The sequence below is a fragment of the Erinaceus europaeus genome, chromosome 3 (assembly GCF_950295315.1).
Source record: "Erinaceus europaeus chromosome 3, mEriEur2.1, whole genome shotgun sequence".
NCBI classification, from domain to species: Eukaryota; Metazoa; Chordata; class Mammalia; order Eulipotyphla; family Erinaceidae; genus Erinaceus; species Erinaceus europaeus.
Genome location: NC_080164.1, coordinates 116945055 through 116971843, shown reverse-complemented (window position 1 = coordinate 116971843; position 26789 = coordinate 116945055). Strand labels below are relative to the sequence as shown.

Genomic DNA, 26789 nt, shown 5'->3' with positions numbered 1-26789 from the left:
AAAATGGATTGAACTTGAGGGTGCTGGAAAATCAAGGGTCCACCATTTTATATATGTTTGCAATACATTCACAAAGAACAAGAAGTCTACAGCTAAATACTTTTGAAAATCAACAACCAAGAGGCAAGTAAGATATGCGTGCATGCAGGGTCCTTGTAGCAGCTTCATACAGTCAAACACAGCTGTGTGATGCTTTTGTAACTAAGTGCTTTCAGTTCCTGTAGGACTCTGTGGTGATCATATATTTTTTTTAAGAAGCCACAGAATCCCCTGAGAAATAAATAGGTGCCTAAACCAGTTTCAATTTCCCAAAATGTCTAAGGTAGATTACTCCCTTTTGTGTTTAAGACCCAGGCTGAGTATCTTCCTCACTGTCTACTCCTCACTTCCTACTCACTGTGCTCACTTCTCTTCTCACAGTCCCTTATTTGGAGGCTGTCACATGAGGAACAGTGTCCTCTCAAATGTCAACATGCTTATTAGCTCCACTAATATGCCTATGGGCTGATGGGGGTCGACTTTCAGAAAACATAGTCTCTACTTTGAAAGTGCAATAGCTGTGAACTTATTCATTAAAAACAAGATGGGGGCTGGAGAACTCCAAAATGGTTATGCAAGACAACTTTTATGCCAGACGTCTCAAAGTTCTCAGGATCAATCCCTGATACTACCATAGGCCAGAGCTGAGCAGTGCTCTGATCTTTCCGTATCTATCTCATTAAGATTAGAAAAATAATAATAATAAAATAAAAATAAATTTTAAAAAATAGAACTGTGGAGATAGCATAATGATTATGCAAAAAGGCCTTCATTCCTGAGTCTTCAAGATCCTGGCACCACCATAAACCAGAGCTGAGCAGTGCTCTGGGCAAAGTATAACTTTAAAAATAAACAAACAAACGAGCCAGGCGGTAGTGCAGCAGGCTAAGCACGCATGGCACAAAGCACTAGGACCGGCATAAGGATCCTGGTTCAAGCCCCCAGCTCCCCACCTGCAAGGGAGTCTCTTCACAGGCAGTGAAGCATATCTGCAGGTGTGTCTATCTTTCTCTCTCCCTCTCTGTTTTCCCCTCCTCTCTCCATTTCTCTGTCCTTTCCAACAACAATGACATCAATAACAATAACCACAACAATAAGACAACAAGAGCAACAAAAGAGAATAAATAAATATTAAAAAAAAACAAAACAGCGTTGAGGTCATGCTGGAATTACCCACAAAGCCATTAGACCTCTACTCTGTGAAATGCAGTCCATTCTCCCTCCTCCACCACACTCCTTTCCGCATATTCCCTTTCTCCTCCTCCAGGCAGCTTCCTGGGAAAAGCTCTTAGCCCAGGTGAGGCAGAGCTCCTTCTGCCCAGCTGCCCTGTCCCAGCTCCTATGTGTCTGCAGGCGTGGGGGCTTTGTCTCACAGGCCAGTCTACCTGCTGTCTGTCTCCCCCACTGAGCTCTGAGTTCCTCTCCTTGTGGGGAGGGAGACACAGTATCTGTCTTCCTACACATGCCAGGGCTGGCTCAGCAACACATGACACAGATAACTTCATGCCTGAAAACCGGCCTCAGCAAGAGAGGTCAGTGCTGAAATCATCTGGCTAAGTCCCCAGAGCAGTGAGCTCCTACAGACCCCCACCCCAGGTTTGGTTTGGTTCCCCCCCCCCCCGTATTAACAGAACAGCCATGGAGTGCTGCAAAGATGATTAGCTTTAAACACACACACACACACACACACACACTCCCCCTAAAGATAACTTCCGAGCCTGCTATGCTATACTTGTTGGGGAGGAGGCAAAGGGGGATGAGAAGAAGTGGGGAGGAAGACAAGCAGGAGGAGAGCAGCTATCATTTCCTGATGTCTGGAGCACTCCCCCTGGGCAGGACACAGAAGCTCCACTCAGATACTGTATCTGCAGGTGCAGTCAGTGACCGCAGCTTTGCTTTCCCTGGATGTTTTTATTTGTTAATTTTTATTAAAGAACCAGACATCACTCTGGCACATGTGCTGCCGGGAATCAAACTCAAGACCTCATTCTTGAGAGTCCAAAGCTTTATCACTGTACCACTCACTCCTGGACCACCCCTGAATGTTTTTATTTAAAAGCTCTCTGAAATAATTTTAAAGGCATTTTGCAGCTGTAAAAGGATGACTTATACCCAGATATTGTAATGTGGAAGTTAGCAGTTTCATTTACTCTTGCTTAACACTTCATTTACAAGAGAGAAACAGCATCACAAACACAGGTGATGCTGGAGATGAAACCCCCGAACCTTACTTGAGAGTCCCGTGCTTGTTTTGTCACTACTCCACCTGCCAGGCTGCTGTTTGTTATTTTTACAACAGCTAACAAGCATGAATACTTGAAAATTTATTTGGTTAAACGTTCCTTGATGTTTAACCAAACTAGTCTCCTTACCTAAAAAAACTTTATTCAAAATATCCTAACCAGTTTTAAAATGCTAGATAACTCTCTTATGAGAGAAAGAGAGAGAAAAGCAAATTGTTCTGGTTCATGAATACATCAATTTGAAATGTCACAGCATTTCCTAACAGGCAATGGTGAAAATGATCAGAATTCAGCCAACCAGCTGACTATGAACACTATAAACAACTTGCACTGAATAAATGCCATCAGGGCACCCATGGGTTAGTGTGGGTATATATGAGTATCTTGAGGGGAACAGTTTAATGGCATCTCAAAGACTTTAGTGCAAAGCTTTCATAGGATCTAGCAACTCCACTCCTAGCATCTCGCCAAGGAGAAGAAAAACGGAAAACATTCGCCCTCATACAAAGCCTCGTGTGCAACGCTGAACTCCACCACCTTCCAAATGCTACTGGAAACAGACGATGTTACACTTGCTCCATAATGAAAAGGGCAGAACTACTTACATATCACGTGACAAAAGCTGGGGGGGGGGGGGGGGGGGTAGTGATGGGAAATGTGTCCACAAAGGTAGTTCAGCGGGTTAAGCGCAGGTGGCACAAAGCGCAAGAACCAGTGGAAGGATCCCAGTTCGAGGCCCTGGCTCCCCACCTGCAGGGGAGTCACTTCACAGGCGGTGAAGCAGGTCTGCAGGTGTCTATCTTTCTCTCCCCCTGTCTTCCCCTCCTCTCTCCATTTCTCTCTGTCCTATCCAACAATGATGACATCAATAATAACTACAACAATAAAACAAGGGAAACAAAAGGGAATAAATATTTTTTAAAAGATAATAATTTTAAAAAATAATAAATGGCTGAATTACACACATTAAATTGGGTGGACTTCTTTGATATGTAAAACACACTAAGAAAAGAAAATGCACAAATATATACAAAAGAAAATATTCAAAAAGAAAAGAAAAAAAAACTTGGGCTAGGAAGAAACTTCATAAAATGGAAAATAACATAGGTGTGATCCAGGAGGTGGCACAGTGAGTAAAGCAATGGACTCTCAAGCTGGAGGTCCTGAGTTCAATCCCCGGCAGCACATGTGCCAGAGTTATGTCTCATTCTTTTTCTCTCTCTCTCCTCTATATTTCTCATTAGTAAATAAAATCTTTATTTAAAAACAAAAAAGAAAAAGAAGAAAAGAAAATAACATAGGCCATAAAATATGTGGGTAATAATGAAATGTACCTTGACTAAAATTAACGACAGCTACTCCTTCTCTCTCCACAAAAAAAAAAAAAAGCGGGGGGGGGGGGGGTCATTTAGCAAGCTAAGGTAAGATATCTACTTCACTCTTGAAAATAATGGGTAACACCAATGGCTTAGGGGTGTCACCTCTGAGTACATGTGATACCTCAGGAAGAAGGAAACTATATTTTTTTTAGCCCATAGATTAAATGTTCTTAAGTAGAACCGATTTTCACTGTATCTTTATTTTTCTAATATTTTCCTTATTTGTTCATTTACTGGATACAGAAATTTAGATGAAAAGGGAGCCAGAAAGTGAAGAATGGAGGAAAGAAGGGAGGAGAAACAGGGAGAGGTGGAGAGCTGCAGTCCTCCTTCACTTGTGAAGACTCCCCGGAGCGGATGGGGATTTGAACCTGAGTCCTTGCATATGTTAATGTATGTGCTCAACCAGGTGTTCTGAGGCCTGGCTCTTTCACTTATCTTTAGAGAAAGATAAAAAGAAAAATATGGGGCAGGGGTAGATAGCATAATGGTTATGCAAACAGACTCTCTTGCCTGAGGCTCCAAAGTTCCAGGTTCAATCCCCTGTACTACCTACCACAAGGCAGAGCTGAGCAGTGCGCTTGTAAAAAAAAAAAAAAAAAAAAAAAAAAAAGGAAAATATGAAGAGGTTTCTAATAATAGGCTCATATCTTGAGGGTTAAAACAAAAACTTACACTAGGAGCAAAATGATAGGAACTTTCTAATTCAGTTGTACATAAATGCCAAACCTAAGGCTTTTTATGTCTTTTGGGCCCAGTTCCCACTTCAGTTTGAAATGTCCTGTTGGAGGGGCCAGGTGGTGGTGCACCTGGTTGGGTGCACATGTAACAATTCGCAAGGACCCAGGTTCAAGCCCTCCCACCTGCAGAGGGAATGCTTTGCAAGTGAAATGTCCTACTAAAACCTGGAGACAAGAAAAGCTGACAGGGCAGGGGTAGATAGCATAATGGTTATGCAAACAGACTCTCATGCCTGAGGCTCCAAGAAAAGCCCACAGCACTAATTTATGCCTCCCCAACATTTTCAGGTATCAAACTTCACTGTGAAACCAATGTGACACGCTAGGATTTGGTCCAGCCTTTTACCATGCTGGTGCAAGTAGGTGTGGTCCAAAGTTTATATTTACACACAGGAAATTAAAAAAAGAGGGGTGGGGTAAGAAGACACAGATTATAAAACAACAGAAAAGCATAATTCCTAGAAATGCCATTGCTCAATCAAAATGATTTTGGAAAAACAGAATTCTAGCTATGTTAATATCTAGAACCTGTACCAAAAGATATCCCTCATTATAAAATTTTTAAAAACTAGCATTTTAATTCAGGGGGAAGTTCTGTTTTCCTCTAAAATGCAAAAATTCTAATGTGGGGAACATAAATACTTTTACCAGTGTGATGGATATTTAAAAAGTTACCAAAACTTCCTAGGTAAGACATCCTTAAAATATTTAAGGTTTATTAATTTGGCCACTGTGAAACAGAACAGATTCTGCAAATCTGAGGAGCAAACAGGCTTCATATTTTTGTACTGAAAGTGGAAGCTTTTTTTCTTCTTACCACTTTCCATAGATTGTCAGGGTAAATCAGATACACCTGTATTAAAAAAAAAAAAAACAGGCATATGGGGGGAGGGGTGGGTGTTTTAACAAGTTACCCAGATGCCCATTATCTGGGGTCAAGGTCACATGACCATCTCAGCTCACTCTCACAATCACAAAGGCATATGTACCAAATCAAAAATTCATTACACTGCATGACACAATTTGTGGATTGTGCCTCGTATTTTATCGACTGCTCTGCTTTTGACAAGGCAGTTTCCTGAAGGAAAGTTCCAAGAATTGAAAAGCTAAACACCCACATACCAGAAAATGTTTCCTGAATTTTGCTACGGGAAGTGACATGAGCTGTAATTTTAACAGCAACTTCCCAGTAAGAGTTCTGCTGAAAATTTCTTGAGCATCGTCTGTTCAAACAACAGCACACCTAGACAATGCTCTTGTTTAAAAACAACTTTGTTACATAGCTTGGCCATAACTGATGAAGTCTGGGGGTCTAACTCTTCCCTGGGAATAAAAACAATCTGCATCTGATAAACAGAGGTGCTCTGTGAGAGCCAATGAGTAAGTTTCTAAACAAGTCCAGAGTAAATAGGAAAGGGTAATAATAACTTAGGTATCAAACTTTAGGTCTAGTTTCTTTCTTTCTTTCTTTCTTTTTTTTTTTTTTTTAACCAGAGCACTGCTCAGCTCTGGCTTATGGTGGTGCTGGGGATTGAACCTGGGACTTTGGAGGCTCAGGCATGACAGTCTCTTTGCATAACCATTATGCTATCTACCCCTGCCCCTTAGGTCTAGTTTCTTGGTGCCTTTTATTTTTAAAACTCCCTGCTCAGACAGGGAGACATACAGTATGATGGTTATGCTAAAGACTTTCAAGGTGGAGGCTCTGAGGTCCGACCGAGGTTCAGTCCCCAGCACCACTGTAAGCCAGATCTGAGCAGTACTTTGGTCTGTATCATTCCCTCTGTATCTATCTGCCCCCCTCCCTCTCTCTTGTTAAAAATAAAATAATAAAAAATAAACACAACAGGTGGGGCTAGATAGCATAATGATTATGCCGAGACTCCTGTGCCTGAGGCTCCATCCAAAGTCCCAAATTCAATCCTCTGCACCACCATAAACCAGAGCTGACCACTACTCTGGTTTAAAAAAATAATAATAATGAATTAATTAAAAATAAACAAACATAGCTACACCTAGACATTTCAAGTGGAATGGGGACATATATTCATGGAGGTAGAGATCTACCTACTTTCTCTACTAAGCTCATGCTGATGTTAGTAGGAAATAAGAACACACGCATATGGCAAATCAAAATTGAGCTGCAATACACCATGGACTTTGTCTGCTATCTCTCTGCAACACCAGTGTGGTGAGTGGGCCTGAGCAGCCCACCTCTGCCTCAACTCCACCGGGCCCTGCCCAACTATAAGGGGCGGGGCCAGAGGCCAAGTCAGCTGTCAACAGGGCACAGGTTGATTCATGGGGAATCAGGTTTAAGGACCTTGAACCTATTAAAACCACACGGGCCCCAAAATAGTCTTTTACTTTTATTTGTTCCATTGCCAACAATGCAGTGAACAATAATGAACAGCAAAGGAAGGTTTTTTGGGATAAAATATAAACAAGACTCAACTCTCCCTGCCCATCTAAACAAGATGGCAGGGCCTACAGGTCCCCAAGCTTTCGTCATCAAAGGAGACATTCAGGGTGGTAGTTTTAGACTGTGGTCAATTTATAGGCGCCCCAGAGTAACTAATACCAAAATGAAGACAGGTGTCAAGAGAAAAACAGTCTACTTCCTCTTTCTGTTTGCTTCAATTCCTTTGGACAAGATAAGGTCACTAGTGGGTTTCCCTTTTGCCCTATTAACTTGATATCAAATGACTGTTTTCAGAAATACCCTTAAGAATCAGCTTGGATACGGCAACAAAAGGGAAAAAATAGCCTCCAGGAGCAATGGATTTGTAGTTCAGGCACCGAGTACCTGGAGGCCAAAAATAAATAAATAAACGTTTAAAAAAAAAAAAAAAGAATCAGCTTGGAGTTTGGGCTGGTTAAGTTAAAAACAAAATCAATAGACCAATGCAAGAAAACAAGAGGCGTTCACACCAGAGAACAAGACTTTCAAGATATTCTGCCAGTCCTGTGGTCAGCGGGTTAAGCTTTAACTTTGTGTGTGGGCAGATACAGGAACAAGTCACACAGGGAAAGGAGTCTCCACACTGACCATGGCACTAAGGGGGGTGGGGGTGGGAAGGCAGCACTGAGGTGGATTTAAAATTAATTTGTACTCTGGGAATCGAGCGGTAGCATAGCGGGTTAAGTGCACGTGGCGCGAAGTGCAAGAACCAGCATAAGAATCCCGGTTGGAGCACCTGGCTCCCCGCCTGCAGGGGAGTCACTTCACAGGCAGTGAAGCAGGTCTGCAGGTGTCTATCTTTCTCTCCCCCCCCCCCCCCGTCTTCCCCTCCACTCTCCATTTCTTTCTGTCCTATCCAACAATGACAATAACAATAACTACAGCAATAAAATAACAAGGGCAACAAAAAAGAGAATAAATAAATAAAAAGAAATTTAATTTGTACTCTGAGGCCTCACAGGCATTAACACCAGAAGCCGTCAAGCTTCATCTGCTACACTGCATTTGAACCAGACATTGTGCAGCCTGCCTGCTGTATTGTGCCAAGCAAAGAAGTATGTGTTACCTTCATAATAAAATGAGTTCAGAGCAATCTGCAGTGAGGCTAAGACTATATTAGCTCTCTCCCCAAGTTTACTCTAAATATAAGAGGAGAAGGATCCGGGTTTGAAGCCTGGTCCCCACCTGCAGGGAAGGCTTTGCAAGTGGTGAAGCAGTGTTGCAGGTGTCTCTCTGTCTCTCCCTCTCTCACCCCTTTCCATCTCGATTTCTGGCTGTCTCTATCCAATAAATATAATTTTTTTTTAAATAATAAGTTGGTGGAAGAGGAGGGCAGTAGCGCTCCAGGTTAAGTGCACATAGTGCAAAGAACAGGGAACAATGGCGCAAGGATCCCGGTTCGAGCTTCCGGCTCCCCACCTTCAGGAGGACTGCTTCACAAGCAGTGAAGCAGGTCTGCAGGTGTCTGTCTCTCCCCTCTGTATTCCCCTACTCTCTCAATTTCTCTCTACCCTATACAACAACAATGTAAAAAAAAAAATGGCCAATGGGAGCAGTGGATTCATAGTGCAGACTCTAAGGCCCAACAATAACCCTGGAGACAAATATATATATAATACAGTAAGAGGAGGAGGGTGGTGGCCCAGGCAGTGGCACACCCAGAAGAGTACATATGTTACAATGTTCTAAGACCTGGGTTCAAGCCCAGGGAGGAAGCTTCACAAGCAGTGGAGCAGAACTGCAAGTGTCTCTCTTTCTACCCCTCTATCACCCACTTCCCTCTTAATTTCACTGTATCATTAAGAAATTTAATTTTAAAAAGTTTTTGAAAAAGGTGACATCCTTTCAACTGTGAAAGATGGGCACTCACCCTTTATCAGTGAAATATATCTGAACTACAACAAAGCTTATGCTGCTGAGTCTGGCTGTGTTTGCACTTCTGGAACAAGACCCTTTATCTTAAAGGTGCTAAATGTCCTTGGGAGTGACTGCCAAGAAAGAGGGGAAATTATTATGTGCTGCTCTGCTCTTTCTCCTCACTCACTGCAGCTCACATCCACTTTCTCTTTGAGAAGACAGGGCACTTTGGGAATCACCAGCATGGAGGTATTTGCCAGTCTTGGACAGCACAATACAAGGAATACGTTTGCTGATTGAAAATTAAGCTCATAGACTTAGAAGCCATTGAGCTGGGTGGTCTCTCTCAAGGCAGTGAGCAGGAACGCTAATCAGCACTGTGGTTCCTCCATTTTACAGCTGTTAGGTAATAACACAGATTAAGAAGCTCAAAACAAATGACCATCCCAAGATGGGGGCAGACTTCCCTCTTATCTATGATTAAGATAACATGGATTGTAAATGCAATGTAAATGGCCTCAATGCAAGATCCACCAAATTTCAGTGCTGAGAGACAGCTACTGACTGACTGGCTCTTCCATGATAGGGTGCAGAAGCACCTGAAATCTCCATGAGAGGCTGCTGCATTCCTTCTGCTAGACAATAATCCCCATAAGCCAGCTGACTGTAAAAACTGACTCAGGCCTCTTGTTTTGTCAGGGAAGAAGCAGTCTGTGAGTCAGGACCCCCAGCTGAGGCCCTCAGGATGAACTAGAAGGAAGTCACTTAAGAGTCACTGTTTACACTGGAAAGGGGGGGGGGGGTGGACAAGAGCATCCAGTGGGTCAGAATACCACACAAAGTATTCCCCTTTTGAAGTAACTTCCTTCAACTGCATACTTTATAATAACCCTGGGTCCAATTTTTGTTTTAGCTTAAATTATGCCTTAAAAACACATTAACTGGTGCCAGGTGGTGGTGCACCTGGTTGAATGCATGTTACAGTACACAAGGACCCAAATTCCAGTTCCTGATCCCCACCTGCAGGGGGAAAGCTTTGTGAGTGGTGAAGCAGTGTTGCAGATGTCTCTCTCTGTTGTCCCTCTGTCTCAATTTCTAACTCTCTATCCAATAAAGATAATAAAAAAAATTTAAATATATAAAAACACACTACGTTGGAGCCGGATAGTAGCATACCTGGTTGGGCACATATTACAATGCGTAAGGACCCAGGTTCGAGCCCCCCAGCCACACCTGCAGGGGGAAAGCTTTGCAAATGGTGAAGCAGTACTGCATGTATCTCTTTCTCTTTCCTTCTCCATCTCACCTTTCCCTCTCAATTTATGACTGTCTCTATGCAATAAAATAAAGATAAAATAAATAACTAAATAAGTACACATTAACTTTAGTCACACAAACAAAAAAGAAACTGTTAGAGAGTGGACTAAACTTGTCTTTTTTTTTTTCCTTCAGTTTGCCTGGACGTATCAGTATTTTCTTCTGAGATGTGGCTAGCCACAAGATGCTAGTTTCTCAGAGAACCAAGTTCAATGTCACTCCCCCCCTCCCCCACACCTCTGCCCCAGGTGAGTTCTCTATGGCCAGGGCTCCTTGGGAGACAGCATCTGGTGCGTCTTACTGCTGGTTTTTATTTCTATTCCTTTCTAGAATTCAGGGCATGCTTTAAAGAGAGTGCTCGCTGAGATGAGGACTAGATGAGACCCTCCTCTCTGTGTTTATCACTGCTCAGTATCAAGTAAGGTAATCCTTGAAGGAAAAAAAAATCCCTGAATTGCTGGGACTGCCTGGTTCCCCCACCCATCTTGGCATGGGTTTACTGGCTCTCAAGACAGAACATGAGGGACTGTATACTTTCATTTAAAAAGAGGAAGAAGTGGGGGTCAGGCAGTGGCGCAATGGGTTAAGCACATATGGCACAAAGTGCAAGGATCCCAATTCAAGCCCCCGGCTCCCCACAGGGGAGTCGCTTCACAGGCAGTGAAAGGTCTGCAGGTGTCTCTCTTTCTCTCCCCCCTGTCTTCCCCTCCTCTCTCCATTTCTCTCTGTCCTATCCAACAATGACAACATCAATGACAAAGATAATAGTAACCACAACAATGGTAAAACAACCAGGGTAACAAAAGGGAAAAAATGGCCTCCAGGGGCAGTGGATTCGTGGTGCAGGCACCAAGCCCCCCCCAGGGGGGAGGGGGGAGAGGAAGATGTGTCCAATGCTGTAGATCATAAAGTGGAAGGTTAGATGGTGATGGTTATAACAAGAGTTGTGATACCTCTCCCTTTTTAAACTCTGGTTCTTTCCCTCTCCTGTCTTAGCTTTCTACCTAAAATAAGCTGGAAAAGTCTGCCAAAAACAAGTGGAATCTCCTATGTGAGCCCACTGCCACATGGCCTGGAAAGATAGAAAAGGGAAACCAATAGCCCTTCTCTGTAACTATTTTACATGAAAGAAAAACTCGTTGTTACAATCCCCATTAAGAAATGTATTCAATATATCTGCTGAGCTAACAGGCCACAAAGAAAGCATCAACTCTCACACCAGGCCGCCTGCTTTAACTGATGTTGTATTTCCAAGTGGCTAAACTCCCTACAAGTCTAGTAACTTAAATAGCCAGTGTTTATTTGCTTGTTTGTTTTGTTCTTGTTTTTATCAGAGCACAGCTCAGCTTTGGTTTATGGTTTTGCAAGGGATTGAATTTGGGATTTTGGAACCTCAGACATGAGAATCTCTTTGCGTAACCATTATGCTATCTCCCCCACCCTTCAAGTCTAATTATTTAAAGGATGAGAGGGAGGGAGGATACCAGAGCATCATTTCAGGCTTCTAACTCTGACTTTCATGCATGCAAGTCTGGTCTTAGCCATTAAGCCACTTCCAGGGCCACTCCAAGTCTAATCCTTAAAATCTGGGCAATTTGCCTTTCACTCAATGCAAACTTTCTGTTTTTAAGAGAAGAGACAAACCACAAAGCTAAACAACCTATTTGCTACTTTTAAAATGTAAAAGGGTATAGAGAATAGGAACTGTATCACCTTGGTTTTGTAAAAGTTCTCAAGTACTTCTGGCTGGTCCAAGAAATATATGTATATATTTTTTTTAAAGTGAGCTACAAATTCAGTCTCATTCCCATCTTCTCTTCCTACTGGGAAAAACAAAATCAAGGGCACAGCAAGCCTACTACACTGTGTGTGGTAAGGACAAACTGTGCTGTGAAATTCTAAGCTCAGTGACTCCAACCACTTATGTTGCTTCAGAAAGAGACTGATTCTGGGGACACCTGGGTGAGATATTACTGCCCAGTTTATTTGCCATAGGTGATCGTTCAGTTTCTCCTAGCACTTCTCTGGACAAGCTGGCCCAGCTTTGAGGCTTCCCTGAAATAAACTAAGTAAAATAAAAACCACACAATCTTCTCCATAGGTTATCTTTGACTCTCAGAAGATGCCTACACTTCCACAAAGCACACTGCTGGAGGAGAGCAGCCCATGCTCCCGGTGGGAGCTGGAAAAAAAAAAAAAATGGCTGTTTACAAGCCACTAGATACACACCCCTTGTGGCAGCTAAGAATACAAGGCAGAACTGTAGCCTTGTGGCTTTGTTCCAAGTTCAAGGGCAAGTCTGAAGGCCAGGTAGTACAGAAGAAATCGGTGGTCCTCAGGATCATTACAACTTACAGCAAAAACTGGCATTGGTGGTGCCCTTAGGGACTTTGCAACTAGTTCCCTTTTACCACCTCACCTAGGATTAGAGACAACCCGGAAGTCAGGACTAGCTCGCAGAGCAGCTGGGGAAATCAGTCGCTCCGTGGGACCTCAGGGTTGGGGGAGGGGGGCACTTCCTTTCAGCAGCAAATGTGAAAAATAAAAGCACTTACCTAATAAGTGACTAAGGAGAGGCCACGAGCCAATTCAATTAATGCTGCTTAACGCTGTGCAAGGCGCCCAGCAGTGTCCAATTTAGTTAGCGTCTCGTTCATTAGAATTTTTTAAAATGAGTTTAAGGACACAGACATTGAAATCATTTGAATTCAAGTCTCAGTTACGATAGAGTTGTTAGGTGTGATTTACCTAAATGTAGCTGAAGGAAAAATTTCACTAGAGATTAGCAAAAATAAGATGTGACTTTTGTTTCCCATCCAAACTGGACTACTTGGCCCCATGTCATGAGCCCCTTTCTGAGAACAATCAATATAGTGGGAGCGGGGGATAAACCATTGATTCGGAAAGATTAAATATTCAAAGCAGGCTTGCACATTCAGAGGAGCTCTGCAGTTTTTTCTTCTTCTTCCTAGAAAGTTTGATGGGGGGGGGGGGTCCTAAACTTTTGACACCAATCTTCTGTGTTTGGGCTTCCAAGACAGCCCTCGTCACTATATAGCAAATACCAATTTGAAGAGGCCTCCTATTTAAGTATGTAAAACCCAAGTGCTCTCTAGTAAAACTGAAAGCAAAAAGAAAAAAAAAAAAAAAAAATATATATATATATATATATATATATATATATATATATATATTCTAAGTTTCCCTTAGCCCTCAGCAGCCTGTCACAGCAAAAACGAAATCACATACAAGATTTGGGGGGGGGGGGTTGTTTGTTTTTTTTTTGTTTGTTTTTTGGTTTTACAGTCATTATGAATGCGGTGTCATCGCTCTTTCAAGCGACCGGGACCCAGTGAGAGGTGAGCCCCTGACAGCAGGAGCGCTCGCTCCCGCCCGGCCCGGCCCAGCCCGGCCCTGCAGACTCAGCAGATCCACCCGAGCTGCGCCGACGTCTCTCTCGGCAGGACATCTGCAATCACTCCCCCAGGGCAAATTCCCTACCACCTTCTCCCAAAGGCCAAGTGGTATGTTTGCTACTTAACATTAATCGACTTCCAAAATCCTGCTCAAGATAGTAACCACCACGCACCCCCAAAAAGAAGAGGGGAGGGGAAACGAAGAAACAAAAGGGGTGCACAAAGAAACTCAATGAAAACCTGGGCAAATGTAGCCAAGTTAAACCAACTAAATCCCTGTGTCGGAGAGGGGTATATAAATGAAGCCTGCAGACGAGGAAGAGCCGTGCGGCTGGGTTGGCCCCGTTAGCTCAACCCTGTCCGCTCGCTGTGCTGACCGTGGCAGCGTGACCCGACCCGAGCCGCCCCGGCCGCTCCGCCGCGCTCACCTGGAGTGGGCTGCCATTCTCCGGGGTCCCGGACGGCGCTGCGCATCGGCCGGGCCGGGGGACGCTCCGCCGCGCTCGCTCTGGCCGCGCTACCAGCCCGGGCCGCCTGCGCCGCCCCGCCCCGAGCGCGGGCGAACCCTGACGGCCTGCGGACGCGGGTCTCCCTGCGCTGCCGGGTGGGCGGGCGGCGGAGCCGAGCCGGGCGGGGGAGGGAGCTGCACGTCCGGGCCGCGAGCGCGCTGCCTCCCGGGAGCCGCGCCGGAACTGGGGCGGCAGCGCGGGCCCCGGCGTCTGTGCGCGCACTGCGGCTGCCGGACCGAAGCGCTCCCCCTCCTCCCCCCGCGCGGAGAGCCGATGGTACGGTCCGCCTCCTTAAAAGGACAGGCGCTCCGCGAAGCCCTGCTCTGCCCCGCCGCAGGGCGGGGGCACCAGCGCGCTAGCTCCCGGTGCTCAGGAGCAGCTGGGCTGCCGGGCGCGCAGCCCAGGTGGGGAACCGCGGGAAGTGCGCGCCCTGCGGCCCTCCGGGTGCCAGTCTCCGCGCCCTAGCAGTGAGACAGAGAGTTACAGAGCTCCTCGACTTTCCCTCCCCACTTTTTTTTTTTTTTTTGACAGCTTGGCGAGTGAGAAGGAAACTAACTCATTCTGATGCTTACGTAGGAGGTAGACACACTGGACGAAGCACCGCTGAGGATATGACCCAACAATGAAGTCAGCACTGACTCAAGTGCAAACCCGCGTCCAGCCCGCGGAAGCCGGAGAGTGCCGTTTGGCTGTGCACAGAGCTAAGCCGGAAAAGAGAGGAAACCTGGATGGGAAAGATGCTGGAAGGCTTTTTACCAGCAGGTGGTGGTGGGAGCTGCAAGCTAGAGCTAGGAGTTCTCAGAGGGGTGCTGATAGAGGGGTTGCCTGCCTGTGGAATCCCCATTCTGCCCCATCGAGACATCAGTGCCCCTGTCAACAAGATGCTCCAGACAGTTACAAAGAAGCCATAGACGACAGCAGAAATAGCTCGCTTGGATAGTGCACTCCTTAGCCATGTTCGCAATCTAGGTTCAAGCTCAGCCCACCACATGGAAAAAATTTTTAATGTTGTGCTTCTTTATCTTTCTGCTTCCATCACTATCTTAAAAAAAGGAAACAAAGGGAGTAGGGTGGTAGCAGAGCAGGTTAAGCTCATGTGGCACAAAGCGCAGACCTGCAGAGGGCCCCTGGCTCCCCACCTGCAGTGGAGTCACTTCACAGGCGGTGAAGCAGGTCTGCAGGTGTCTATCTTTCTCTCGCCCTCTCCCCCTCTCCGTCATCCCCTCCTCTCTCCATTTCTCTCTGTCCTAACAACGATGGCATCAATAACGACAATAACTACAACAAAAATAAAAAAACAAGGGCAACAAAAGGGAAAATAAATATTTAAAAACAAACAAACAAAGGGAATTGGGCGGTAGCACACCGGGTTAAGCGCACAAGGCACGAAGCGGGAGGACCAGCGTTAAAGATCCCAGTTGGAACCGACTCCCCACTCGCAGTGAAGCAGGTCTGCAGGTGTCTATCTTTCTCTCCCCTCCCCCTCTGTCTTCCCCTCCTCTCTCAATTTCTCTGTGTCCTAGTTAACAACAATAATGACAACAGTAACAACAAAAATGAAGGAAATGGCCTCCAGGAGCAATGGATTATAGAGCAGACACAGAGCCCCAGCAATAACCCTAGAAACAAAAAATTAAAAATTAAAAAAAAAAAACCTTAAGGCCATGGTATCTAGCATAAAAAAATGAATAATAATCTAATGCTGAAAAGGTAACTTGGGGAACAGGGTGGGAGGAGGGCCCCTGGTGCATCTCTGGGGTGATTCTCAAAGTGTTGCCCAGATACCCTGGGATTCCTCCAGCCCTACTCAAGAAGTCAGCACTATTTTTAGATCCACACAAAGCCATTATTTGTCTTTGGAGCTGTGCTGACATTTGTACCCCGTGGTGCAAAAGCAATTGTGGGGAAACCCTGCTCAAGCCTCTGCACTAATTAAGGTGGTGGCAGCAGCCCGCGAAAGGAGCAGACACTACATTCGTCACAACATCCATTAGCAGTTTAAAATAATTAAAACTCAGCTTCCTTTTGAAGCCTTCCTAATGAAGCAGGCAAGGGGAAAAAAAAAAAAAGAGTTGGAAGTCAGAAAGAAGTGCTTTTATTAAATCTTGAGCTTGAAGGTCTTTTTATTATCCTTCTGGCTGAGTGGGAAGTACACATGGACCACTCTGGGCCCCCAGAGGTTGTCCAGAAGAAAAGCACTTGTGTGACCCAGCTGCAAGCTGAGCTGGCTGTTTCTTCACCAACAACCATTTTGACTTAAGGAACAATTGACAAACTGTGGTTCTTCCTTCTTGATGTCTGGCAGACATGGTCTCTCTAGTGAACAAAGTGAGGCTTGTTTCTTCAAGGAAACAACTGGACAGCATTTATTGCCAGTATAACATTGGAGCGTTCAAGCGTTTTGGAAAGAACGTCACATCTGCCACTGTGAGCTTGATAGCTTCCTCATACATATTGATTTTTCTGGTGAGATCAGACAGTAGGCAATGTTATTTTGGAAACTCTGCTAGGGCTGGCAAAAAAAGGGGGGTGCTCACTTAGATAATGTGCTTCTTTACCATGTGTACAGCCCAGGTTCGAGCCCAGCCCCCACCACATTGAAGAAAGCTTAGGTACTGTGGTTTCTCTCTCTCTCTCTCTCCCTCTCTCTCTCTCTCTCTCTCCTTTTATGAGGAGGAAAAGGAGAGAAAAGGAGGAAAACTTAGTGACTAATGTTTTTCCAAGTGACACAAAATTATTAAATAAAAAGATTTATTTAAAGTAGTACAAGACAGGGGTTGGGTGGTGGTGCACTAGGTTGACAGCAAATATCACCATGTACAAGGACATGGGTAGGAGGAGAGAGAGAGAGAGAAAGAACCAGATATCACTCTGGTACATGTGCTGCTGATGATTGAACTCAGGACCTCATGGTTGAGAATCCACTGCTTTATCCACTGCACCACCTCCCAGACCACAACAAAATATTTTTTTAAAAAGAAAGTACATGGCCGAAGTTGAAAAACAAGATTAGAAAAGAAAACACAAGTCGAACCTGAAATGGAATTGGAGTATTACACCAAAGTAAAAGACTCTGGGGTGGGTGGGTGGGTGGGGAGAATACAGGTCCATGAAAAATGATGAATGAAATAGTGGGGGTTGTATTGCTAAATGGGAATCTGGGGAATGTTATGCATGTAAAAAAAAAAAAAAAAAGAAGTAGAAACGCAAAGCAGAAATTGACTGAGTTTGGAGTATGGCACCAAAGTAAGAAAGCAGAAGTATACTAGAGTTTGCAGTGAGTACCTCCCTAATACTTCCTCTCCACTTTTCCAAGCTTTGGGTCCATGATTGCTCAACAATTTGTTTGGCTTTGTATGTTAACTCTCTTTTCAGTCACCAGGTTCCAGGTGTCATCAGGATGCCAGCCAGACTTCCCTGGATTGAAGACACCACCAATGTGTCCTGGAGCTCAGCTTCCCCAGAGACCCATCCTACTAGGGAAAGAGAGAGGCAGACTGGGAGTATGGACCGACCAGTCAACGCCCATGTTCAGCGAGGAAGCAATTACAGAAGCCAGACCTTCTACCTTCTGCAACCCTCAATGACCCTGGGTCCATGCTCCCAGAGGGATAGAGAATGGGAAAGCTATCGGGGGAGGGGGTGGGATATGGAGATTGGGCGGTGGGAATTGTGTGTACCCCTCCTACCCTATGGTTTTGTTAATAAAAAAAAAAAAAAAAAAAAAAAAAAAAAGAAAGTACATGACGGATCATTGGCTCTAGAGTATAAAAGTGGGGGAGGGAGATGCTCAGTGATATAACTTTTAATTCTGCATCATAGCTGAATTTAAGAAATTGACTTCTGAAGTTTTAATGTCACATTAGTATAAAATGCATTCTTCCTGACTCTGATTCAGGCAGATGTGACTTATGGGCATCAAAACACTGCAATACATCAAATACAGAGCAGATATGCCTGTATGATATGTCATGAGAACTGAGATATGTAATGAGAACTGAGAACCCACCTGCCTTTATTTATTATTATTATTACTATACTTTTAACAACTGAGAGAAAGGTACACACAAAGAGCTACCAGAACACTGCTTGGCTCTGGCTTACGGTGGTGCTGGGGATTGAACCTGGAATTTTTGAACCTCAGGCATGAAAGTCTTTTGCATAACCCTTATGCTGTCTCCCCAGCCCCCCCACCTGAATTCATGTAAAATAATGACAGTCCAATTTTTATAACTGGAAATGTAGCTTGTTTTGTTTTGTTTTTTTGGGGGGGGGGGTGTTGAGAATATCAAACCTAAAGTCTCATATATGACAAGGTTTGTTTTTTTGCCTCCAGGGTTATTGCTGGGGCTCAGTGCCTGCACCATGAATCCACCGCTCCTGAAGGCCATTTCCCCCCTTTTGTTGCCCTTGTTGTTGTAGCCTCGTTGTGGTTATTATTACTACCATTGTTGATGTTGTTCATTGTTGGATAGGACAGAGAGAAAATGGAGAGATGAGGGGAAGACAGAGAGGGGGAGAGAAAGATAGACACCTGCAGACCTGCCTCACCGCCTGTGAAGCGACTCCCCTGCAGGAGGGGAGCCGGAAGCTCGCTGGTCCTTGCGCTTTGCGCCACGTGCGCTTAACCCACTGCGCCACCGACCGACCCCCTGGAGGCCAATTTTTTCCCATTTTGTTGCCTCTATTGTTGCCCTTGTTGTTATTATTGTTACCATTATTACTGTTATTACTGTTGCCATTACTGTTGTTGTTGGATAGGACAAAGAAAAATCAAGAGGAAGAGAAGACAGAGAGGGGGAGAGAAAGACACCTGCAGACCTGCTTCACCACTTGTGAAGCCACCCTCCTGCAGGTGGGGAACCAGGGGCTCGAGCTGGGATCCTTACTCCAGTCTTTGGGATTCATGCCATGTGCACTTAACCCATTGCACTACTGCCTGGCCCCCACCGTGGACATTTTAAAAATACAAATGGTACTGTGGCCTAGAAAGTGGTGTAGTGGATAATACTGGATTCTCAAGCATGAGGTCCTGAGTTTGGTCCCCAGCATTGCAAATGCCAGTGATTCTCTCTCTCCCTCTCTCTCTCTCTCTCTCATTAATAAAATAAAATATGGGGCCGGGTGGTGATGCACCTGGTTGAGGGAACATGTTACAATGCGCAAAGATCTGGGTTCAAGCCCCAGTCTCCACCTGCAGGGGGAAAGCTTTGTGAGTGGTGAAGCAGTGTTGCAGGTGTCTCTCTGTCTCTCCTCCTCTCTATCACCCCCTTCCCTCTTGACTTCTGGCTGCCTCTATCCAATAAATAAATAAAGATAATTAATAAAATAAATAAAAAATAATAAAATATAGGGTTAGAGAGACACCATGATCATGCAAAAAAGGCTTTATAAAAATATAGTCAACCCATCTCTAACATATTAGGAGAACTCTGGTGGTTATCATTAGAGGGTGGGGCACAGAAATTTAGCAGGGGAGTGGTGCAGAACTATGCCTTTATTTAACCTTGTAAATCACTATTAAATTACTTTTTTTTTTTTATTAACCAGAGCACTACTCAACTTTGGGGGGGTGGTAGAAGCTGGGGGTTGAACCTGGGGCCACAGAGCCTCAGACATGAAAGTCATTTGCATAATAATTGCTATCTCCCAAACCCCTAAATTGCTAATTACAAAAAAAAAAAAAAAAAAAAAAAGACTTTCATGCCTGAGGTCTTGAGGTCCCAGGCTCAATTCCCAGCAGCAGCACCATAAACCAGCACTGAGCAATGCTCTGGTCTTAGTCTCTCCCTATCTCTTGTCAACAACAAAAATATATAAATAATAAAATAGTTTTTTTTAAGTGGTTTCAAAACATTTCAAAAATGTAATTTAAGTTAACAAGTAGTAACAGTCTTATTATTTTAAAGAATGTAACATGTTAAATAACAATATAGCCATTTTAATGTTTCTTTTCTATTTTTTTTTAGTCACCAGGGTTATGACTGGGACTCAGTGCCTGCATCATGAATCTACTGCTCCTGGCTCTCTCTTATCTGACAGGACAGAGAGAAATAGAAAGAGGGGTGGGGGAGAGAGAGAAAGAAAGATACCTGCTCTACTGCTTCACCACTCATGAAGCTTTCCTCCTGTAGGTGGGGACCGGCAGTGTGCTACCACCTGACCCTAACATACTATTAATAGCATTTACCCACAGATTATCCATCTACCACAGGCTAGAAATGTAATCACATGTTGGGGTATGGGAAACAGCATAATAGTTTTTTTTTCTTTTTTTTGTTTTGATTACCAGAGCACAGCTCCATTCTAGTTTACATTATGCCATGGATTGAACCTGGGACTTTGGAGCCTCAGGCTGGAGAGTTTCTTTTGCATAATCACTGTGATCTACTCCTACCCTAGCCTCCACCTACCCAACCCCACCCCCCCAAAAAAAAAGACTTTCCATGCCTGAGGCTCTGAAGTCACAGGTTCTATCCCTAGCACCACTATAAACCAGTGCCGAACAGGGCTTTGGTAAAAAAATAAATAAACTACAAAAACACATGATTTGAATGATGTCAAAACCTCTTCCTGGGAGTCAGGCGGGGCGGGTAGCGCAGCTGCTTAAGCGCACGTGGCACAGCCCAAGGACCAGTGGGAGGAACCCAGTTCGAGCCCCGGGCTCCCCACCTGCAGGGGATTCGCTTCACAAGTGGTGAAGCAGGTCTGCAGGTGTCTTTCTCCTCCTCTCTCCATTTCTCTCTGTCCTATCCAACAACAAAGACAGACAACAATAATAATTACAACAATAAAGCAACAAGGGCAACAAAAGGGAATAAATAAATAAATTTTTTTTAAAAACCCTCTTCCTGAGAACAACCACAATCACATTCTTTTGACTGGACTGGATCAAGACAGAAACTTACAAAAGCCCTTGTACAGGTGGGAAAGACCCCAGTGGAAGTGGCCACTGGGGACAGTTTGATGGCACTCTTCTTGACCTGCTTCCTCATTACCACACAGAAAGCCCCAGGTGATGTCACCCCACAAATTTCTGTACATGCTGAAACATGACTGTGTATGTTCACTGGATGTTGCCCAGCTCTGTATAGCTCAGTAGTACCCCCTGCATAAATAGGCATGGCTTCCCCAGAAAACTCAATCCATACAGACTCTTGGTGCCCTGTGTCCGGCATAATGCCAGGTTCTGGTTTTGAAGCTCTACAGACCATCAGGATCCACTCGATTCCCAACTCTGAAATATCTTCCTGGGGCCAGGGGGTGGTGCACCTGGTTAGGCTTTCACATTATAGTGTGCAAGGACCCATGTTCAAGCCCTTAAGCCTCTGGTCCCCACTTGCAGAGAGAAAGCTTCACCAGCAGTGAAGCAGGTCTGCAGGTATCTATCTTTTCCTCCTCTCTCCCTCCCCCTTCCTCTGAATTTCTTTCTGTCCTAGCCAAAAAAAAAAAAAAGGAAAAAATGGCCTCCAGGAGCAGTGCTGGCATCAAGCCCCAGCAAGAACCCAGGAGGAGGCAAAAAAAAAAAAAAAATTTTATAGGTGCTTTAAAATATATATGTTTATTTATTAATGAGAGGGATAAGAGGAGAGAGAAAGGACCAGACATCACTCTGGTACATGTGCTGCCTGCCAGGTATTGAACTCAGGACCCCATGCTTGAGAGTCCAACTCTTTATCCACTGAGCCACTTCCCAGACCACCATAAGGTCCTTCTTTACTTTTCTTTTCTTCAACTTTTAAAAAAACATTTTATTATTATATTTGTTCGTTTATTAGGTAGAAAGATACAGAGAAATCCAAAGAGAAGGGAGAGATAGAAAGAAAAAGAGACACCTGCAGTCCTGCTTCCCTGCTCATAAAACTTCCTTCCTACAGGTGGGGACCAGGGACCTGAACCAAGGTCCTTCCCTGAATACAGTAACATGCACACTTAACCAACTGTGCCACTGCACAGCCTTTTTTCTTTCTGACACACTATAGCACTGCTCAATTCTGGTTTAATGGTAGTGCTGGGGGTTAAACCCGGGACCTTGGAACCTCTGACATGAAAGTCTTTTTTTTTTTTTTTTTAAATGAGAGGGATAGGGGAGAGAGAAAGAACCAGACATCACTCTGGTACATGTGCTGCTGGGGATTGAACTCAGGACCTCATGCTTGAGAGACCAACGTCCCATCCACTGCGCCACCTCCCGGACCACAAGTTGTTGTTGTTTTTTTTTAATCAGAGCACTGCTCAGCTCTGGTTTATGGTGGAGGTGGGATTGAACCTGGGACTTTGGAGCCTCAGGCATGAGAGTCTGTTTGCATAAGGATCGACCTTCTTGTGGTACATTCCGTGAGTACCCATTCACTTTCAAAGCCAGCAACAAGCAGCTCCAGACAGCTTTGCTGTTGACTGGCTACGGAAGAAGGGCAAACGCTAGAAGAAGAACCATTATGCTATCTACCCTCTCCCTAGGGATGAAAGTCTTTACATAATCATTATGTATTTAATTAAGCCTAGCCTATTGATTTATTTAGTTTTCCCTTTCTATTCTTGTGATTTTTTTTTTTTTAAACACACATGTTTTTATGCTTTGCTGTGACCCACAAGCCCTCTGATGCCCAGTTGGAGAGTCCCGAGAACTCTACAGACTTCATGGGAAGAATCCTTGGTCTCAAAGTTTACTCAAAATGTACCAGCTAACAGACCCTTAACCTGCAAGTCACTTACTTTATACTACTTAAATAAGAGTCATTGTGGGTTGGGGAAGTAGTTAAGCCGGTAGAGTGCAGGACCTGCATGGCTGAAGTCCTGAAGTTGCCAGTTCAATCTCTAGTGCTGCATGTGCCAGGAGCAACTTTGGCTTGCTTCTCTTTTCTCCTCCTCTCTCACATGAATATATATTCCTCACTTGAAAAAGATCTTAGAGCTTTCTGAGCAATTGTGCAGCACAGTGAAGAATTTCTAATCATAGAGGGAAAATGTTACCCTGCAGCAAAACATCAACTATGCAGATTAATATGAAATCACAAGTTACTCTGCGCAGTGGGTGAGCGTCTGCTGATCAGTTCTGCAAAAGGGTCCTTAATTAGTAACCAGTGAAGCCTTCTCATGACTAAGGACCTATATACTACTGAGCTAATTAAGTAAACAATTTTAAGCACTTTGTTTTAAAAAATCCCTACAGTGTTAGCAACCCAGGTTTTGATTGTGATAGCATTTCCTAAATTCCCCCAGAGAAGGCTTTTTGCTGCTAATCCAATCATACCTCATCCAGTGCCGGCACAGCCCAGATGAGAGCTCTCTTCAGGAAACTAACTCATAGCTACCTGGCCTCCAGCCTCGAAGTGCTGAGCAGCACGACCAATCCACATTTCCACTAGGCAAGTCACAGAAAGAGAACGTCAAGAGAATACACCCTTCCTTAGGGATGTCTGAGATAACTCATTCCCACCAGATGCCTTTGAGTCCATTACAGTCTCACCATCTATTAATAGTGGAGAACAGTGAGACGCAGAAACTGGATGATTTTCTTTCTTTTTTTAAAAAAAGCTTTCCCCTGCAGGTGGGGACCAGGGGCTCAAACCAAGGTCCCTGAGCATTGTAACATGTGTGCTCAACCAGGTACACCACCACCAGGTCCCCTGGCTAATTTTCCTCAAGTCAGGTCACTCCAGCAAAGTGATGGGGTAGAATTAAGACCCAACATCCTGGATGGTCCAGAAGTCCTTGCTTTAATCATTCACACACAACCTCTCTAGAGAAACTATGATTCTACTCTCAAGGAAACATCTTCTAGAGTTAAATAATAATAATAACAGGGTTTTTTTTTTTTAATCACCTTTCCTGGCATTGTTTTGCTATAGCACCCCAAAGCTGATGTTACTTTTGAAAGTGACGAGATTGCTCCTAGAAATGGCAAAGTGATTTGTCATCGTCGGTCTGGGTTTCTCTTAAGTGTTTTTCCTTTGCCATGTACAAAAATCCTGATTTGGAAGTCGAGCAGTAGTGCAGCAGGTTAAGCGCAGGTGGCGCAGAACACAAGGACCGGCATAAGAATCCCGGTTCCAGCCCCCAGCTTCCCACCTGTAGGGAGTCGCTTCACAGGTGGTGAAGCAGGTCTGCAGGTGTCTATCTTTCTCTCCCCCTCTCTGTCTTCCCCTCCTCTCTCCATTTCTCTCTGTCCTATCCAACAACGATAACAACAATAATAACTACAACAATAAAACAAGAGCAACAAAAGGGAATAAATAAATTAATTAATTTTTAAAATCCTGATTTGAGGCCAGCTCCAGGGACAGCTTTAATGCTGTGGTGTCTCTGTCTTCAAAAGAAAGAAAGACTTTACAGCATGATTCCACCTTCTGCAAAGTTCCCCCATGGCACACAGTGCTCCCAAATGGTGCCAGGGCTTAAGCCCTAGGTCTTGTGCATGGTAAGACTCTCACTTTACAGGGTGAGCTATCTCACAGTAGCTATACTTTGCTTTTAAAACAATATGACTAAGACAGGTCACACTGTTGTAGGAAATAATAGTTCTCATTTCCCTTTGCAGCTACACAATGTTCTCACTCATAAAAATAGCTAACTAAAGCCGTATAATGTCCCATTGTGTTAAGGAGCAGCTTAATTTAATACCAACTCCCAACTGACATTGGGGCTATTTCCAATCTTTTGCTGTTTGATAAAACCTGTGATGAACCAAGCTGTAGATAACTTCTCCCTCTTCCTGCCAGTATATCTTGTGGATAACTTCCTAGAAGTGAGCGGCCTAGATCAAAGGGTAAATGCACATGTACTCCTGCCACTTGGAGAGGATCTTACCAGTTTGCATTCCCACCGACTGTGAGGAGAGCACAGGATTTCCAGGACTTCCCCCTCTGCAAGAGTCTCTGTGAGAAAATAGTCACCATGGGCTGGCAAAATAGCTCACATGGATGGTGAGGGGCTTGGCCACAAGCTCAACTCAGGTTCAAGCCCAGCCTCCACCACACCACACTAAATGAAGCTTCAGTGCTGCCATCTTTTCCGTTCTCTCTCTTGTTCTCACTGACTTGCTTTAAAAAAAAAAAGGGAGGAAGAGCTGGCGGGGAGAAATCACCAAATACTTAGCTTCTACCATCCTGGTTGGCAAAATGAGAGCTTAGTGTCATGTTACTCTTGTCTGCGTATAACTGAGCATCTTTCCACATTAAAAGAATATTGTGGGGGGAAAAAAAAGTATTGTGGGAGTTGGGCGATAGCGCAGCAGGTTAAGCGCACTTGGCACAAAGCGCAAGGACCAGTGTAAAGATCAAGGTTCAAGCCCCAGGCTCCCCACCTGCAAGGGAGTCGCTTCACAGGCTGTGAAGCAGGTCTGCAGGTTTCTATCTTTCTCTCCCCCTCTCTGTCTTCCCCTCCTCTCTCCATCCTAGCCAACAATGACAACATCAATAACAACAACAAAAATAACTACAACAACAATAAAAAATAAGGGCAACAAAAGGGAAAATAAAAAATAAAAATTTTTTTAAAAAAGAGCATTGTATTTGAGTTTTCATTTATGTGACAGGACACAGAGAAACTGAGAGGGCAGGGAGAGACAGAGAAGGAGAGAGACAAAGAGACACTCATGCAGCACTGCTTCATCTCTCATAACGTCTGCCCCCTGAAGGTAGGGACTGGGGGCTAGAACCTGGGTCATTGTGCATGCAAATGATTGTGCCACTGTCCAGCCACTTATATTAGACATTTTGAAGTAAATGCTTTAGCAGACTTGATATTTTAAAATAAAAAATCTTACAACAAAGTTTTCACACAATAACCACAAAATACCTGGGTAATTTTAATGCTCTTAAAAAGCCTAACAATTTAATTACTATCCCACTCCCAAGCAGGTCTTGTTCTTTAAAAAAAAAAGGGGGGGGGTATTCATTAGTGAGAAAGGAAACTAGGGCATCACTCTGGTATATGCAGTTGTGGGGACTGAACTCAGGACCTCGTGTTTGAGAGTCCAGGGCTCCATCCACTGTGCCTCCTCCCAAGCAATAGTAAGGAGTCAGGAGCAGGATGAAGATCTGTTGGGTACATGTGTGAGCCTGATAGCGCCAAAGATCAAGCATACATCCAGCATCCCAGCTGGTTCAAATTCAGAAACTGAAGACATTCAGTAACAGCGCTCAGGGCCACAGGGGGGAGGGCAGTGTGGTCCCAAGACTCCAAGCCAGGGCTTGGTACATCATAAAGTGTATGAGTGTGCTCTCTACTGGGAAAATGCCTTTTCTACTAAAAAAAAAAAAAAAAAAAGATAATGAGGGTAGACTACAGGCGCCAGAGCAAACACAGAGACAGGTAGAGCCGGCAGCTCCAGACACGGGCTGTAATAAAAGTGTGCAGTGCGGTGCCTGCATTCCAGCATCATAATCGACACTGATTAGAGAGCGAGTTCCAACACAGGAAGCCGTGGGGGACACAGAGGCTGAGCCGGTGCTGTATCCAAGGGCAGAGCCTGCTGGAGCCTCACCCTGCAGGTCTCAGCACCCTGCAGACTTGAGGGAAAGTCACAAGGACACGCTCCCACCACACAGCACTGGATGGACAGACAGACAGCACCGAGGCAACTGGAAACTAGCTATTGTCAAGGAGACAGTCGTGAGGGAGAAAAAATTCTGATCGAAGTCATTGCACCTCTAAGCCAAAACCCCACTACAACTAAACCATTCCATCACTTACTCCTCACTAAACAGATGAGCAGCCAAGGTCTGGGAGGTATCACAGTGCTGGAGTCTGGAATTTCATAGGATGAGGTTCTGAGTTCAATCCCCAGCATCACATGTGCCAGAGTGATGCTCTGGTTCGCTCTCA

At 44.5% G+C, this 26789-nt stretch overlaps 1 protein-coding gene across 4 annotated transcripts in view; it reads right to left on the bottom strand.

Annotated features, from left to right (window-relative positions):
• The window catches only part of AFF1 (ALF transcription elongation factor 1), a 195127-nt gene that overhangs the window by 120166 nt on the left and 48172 nt on the right, over positions 1 to 26789 (bottom strand). The window contains exon 1 of one of the 4 annotated variants that reach the window (XM_060187779.1): positions 13881 to 14056. The exons of the other annotated variants lie outside the window; for them this stretch is intronic. Within the exon in view, the coding sequence (XP_060043762.1) occupies positions 13881 to 13897 (17 nt within the window). The 5' untranslated portion in view covers positions 13898 to 14056. Of the gene's footprint in view, positions 1 to 13880; positions 14057 to 26789 lie in introns of those variants that run through there. 4 annotated transcript variants of the gene reach the window in all.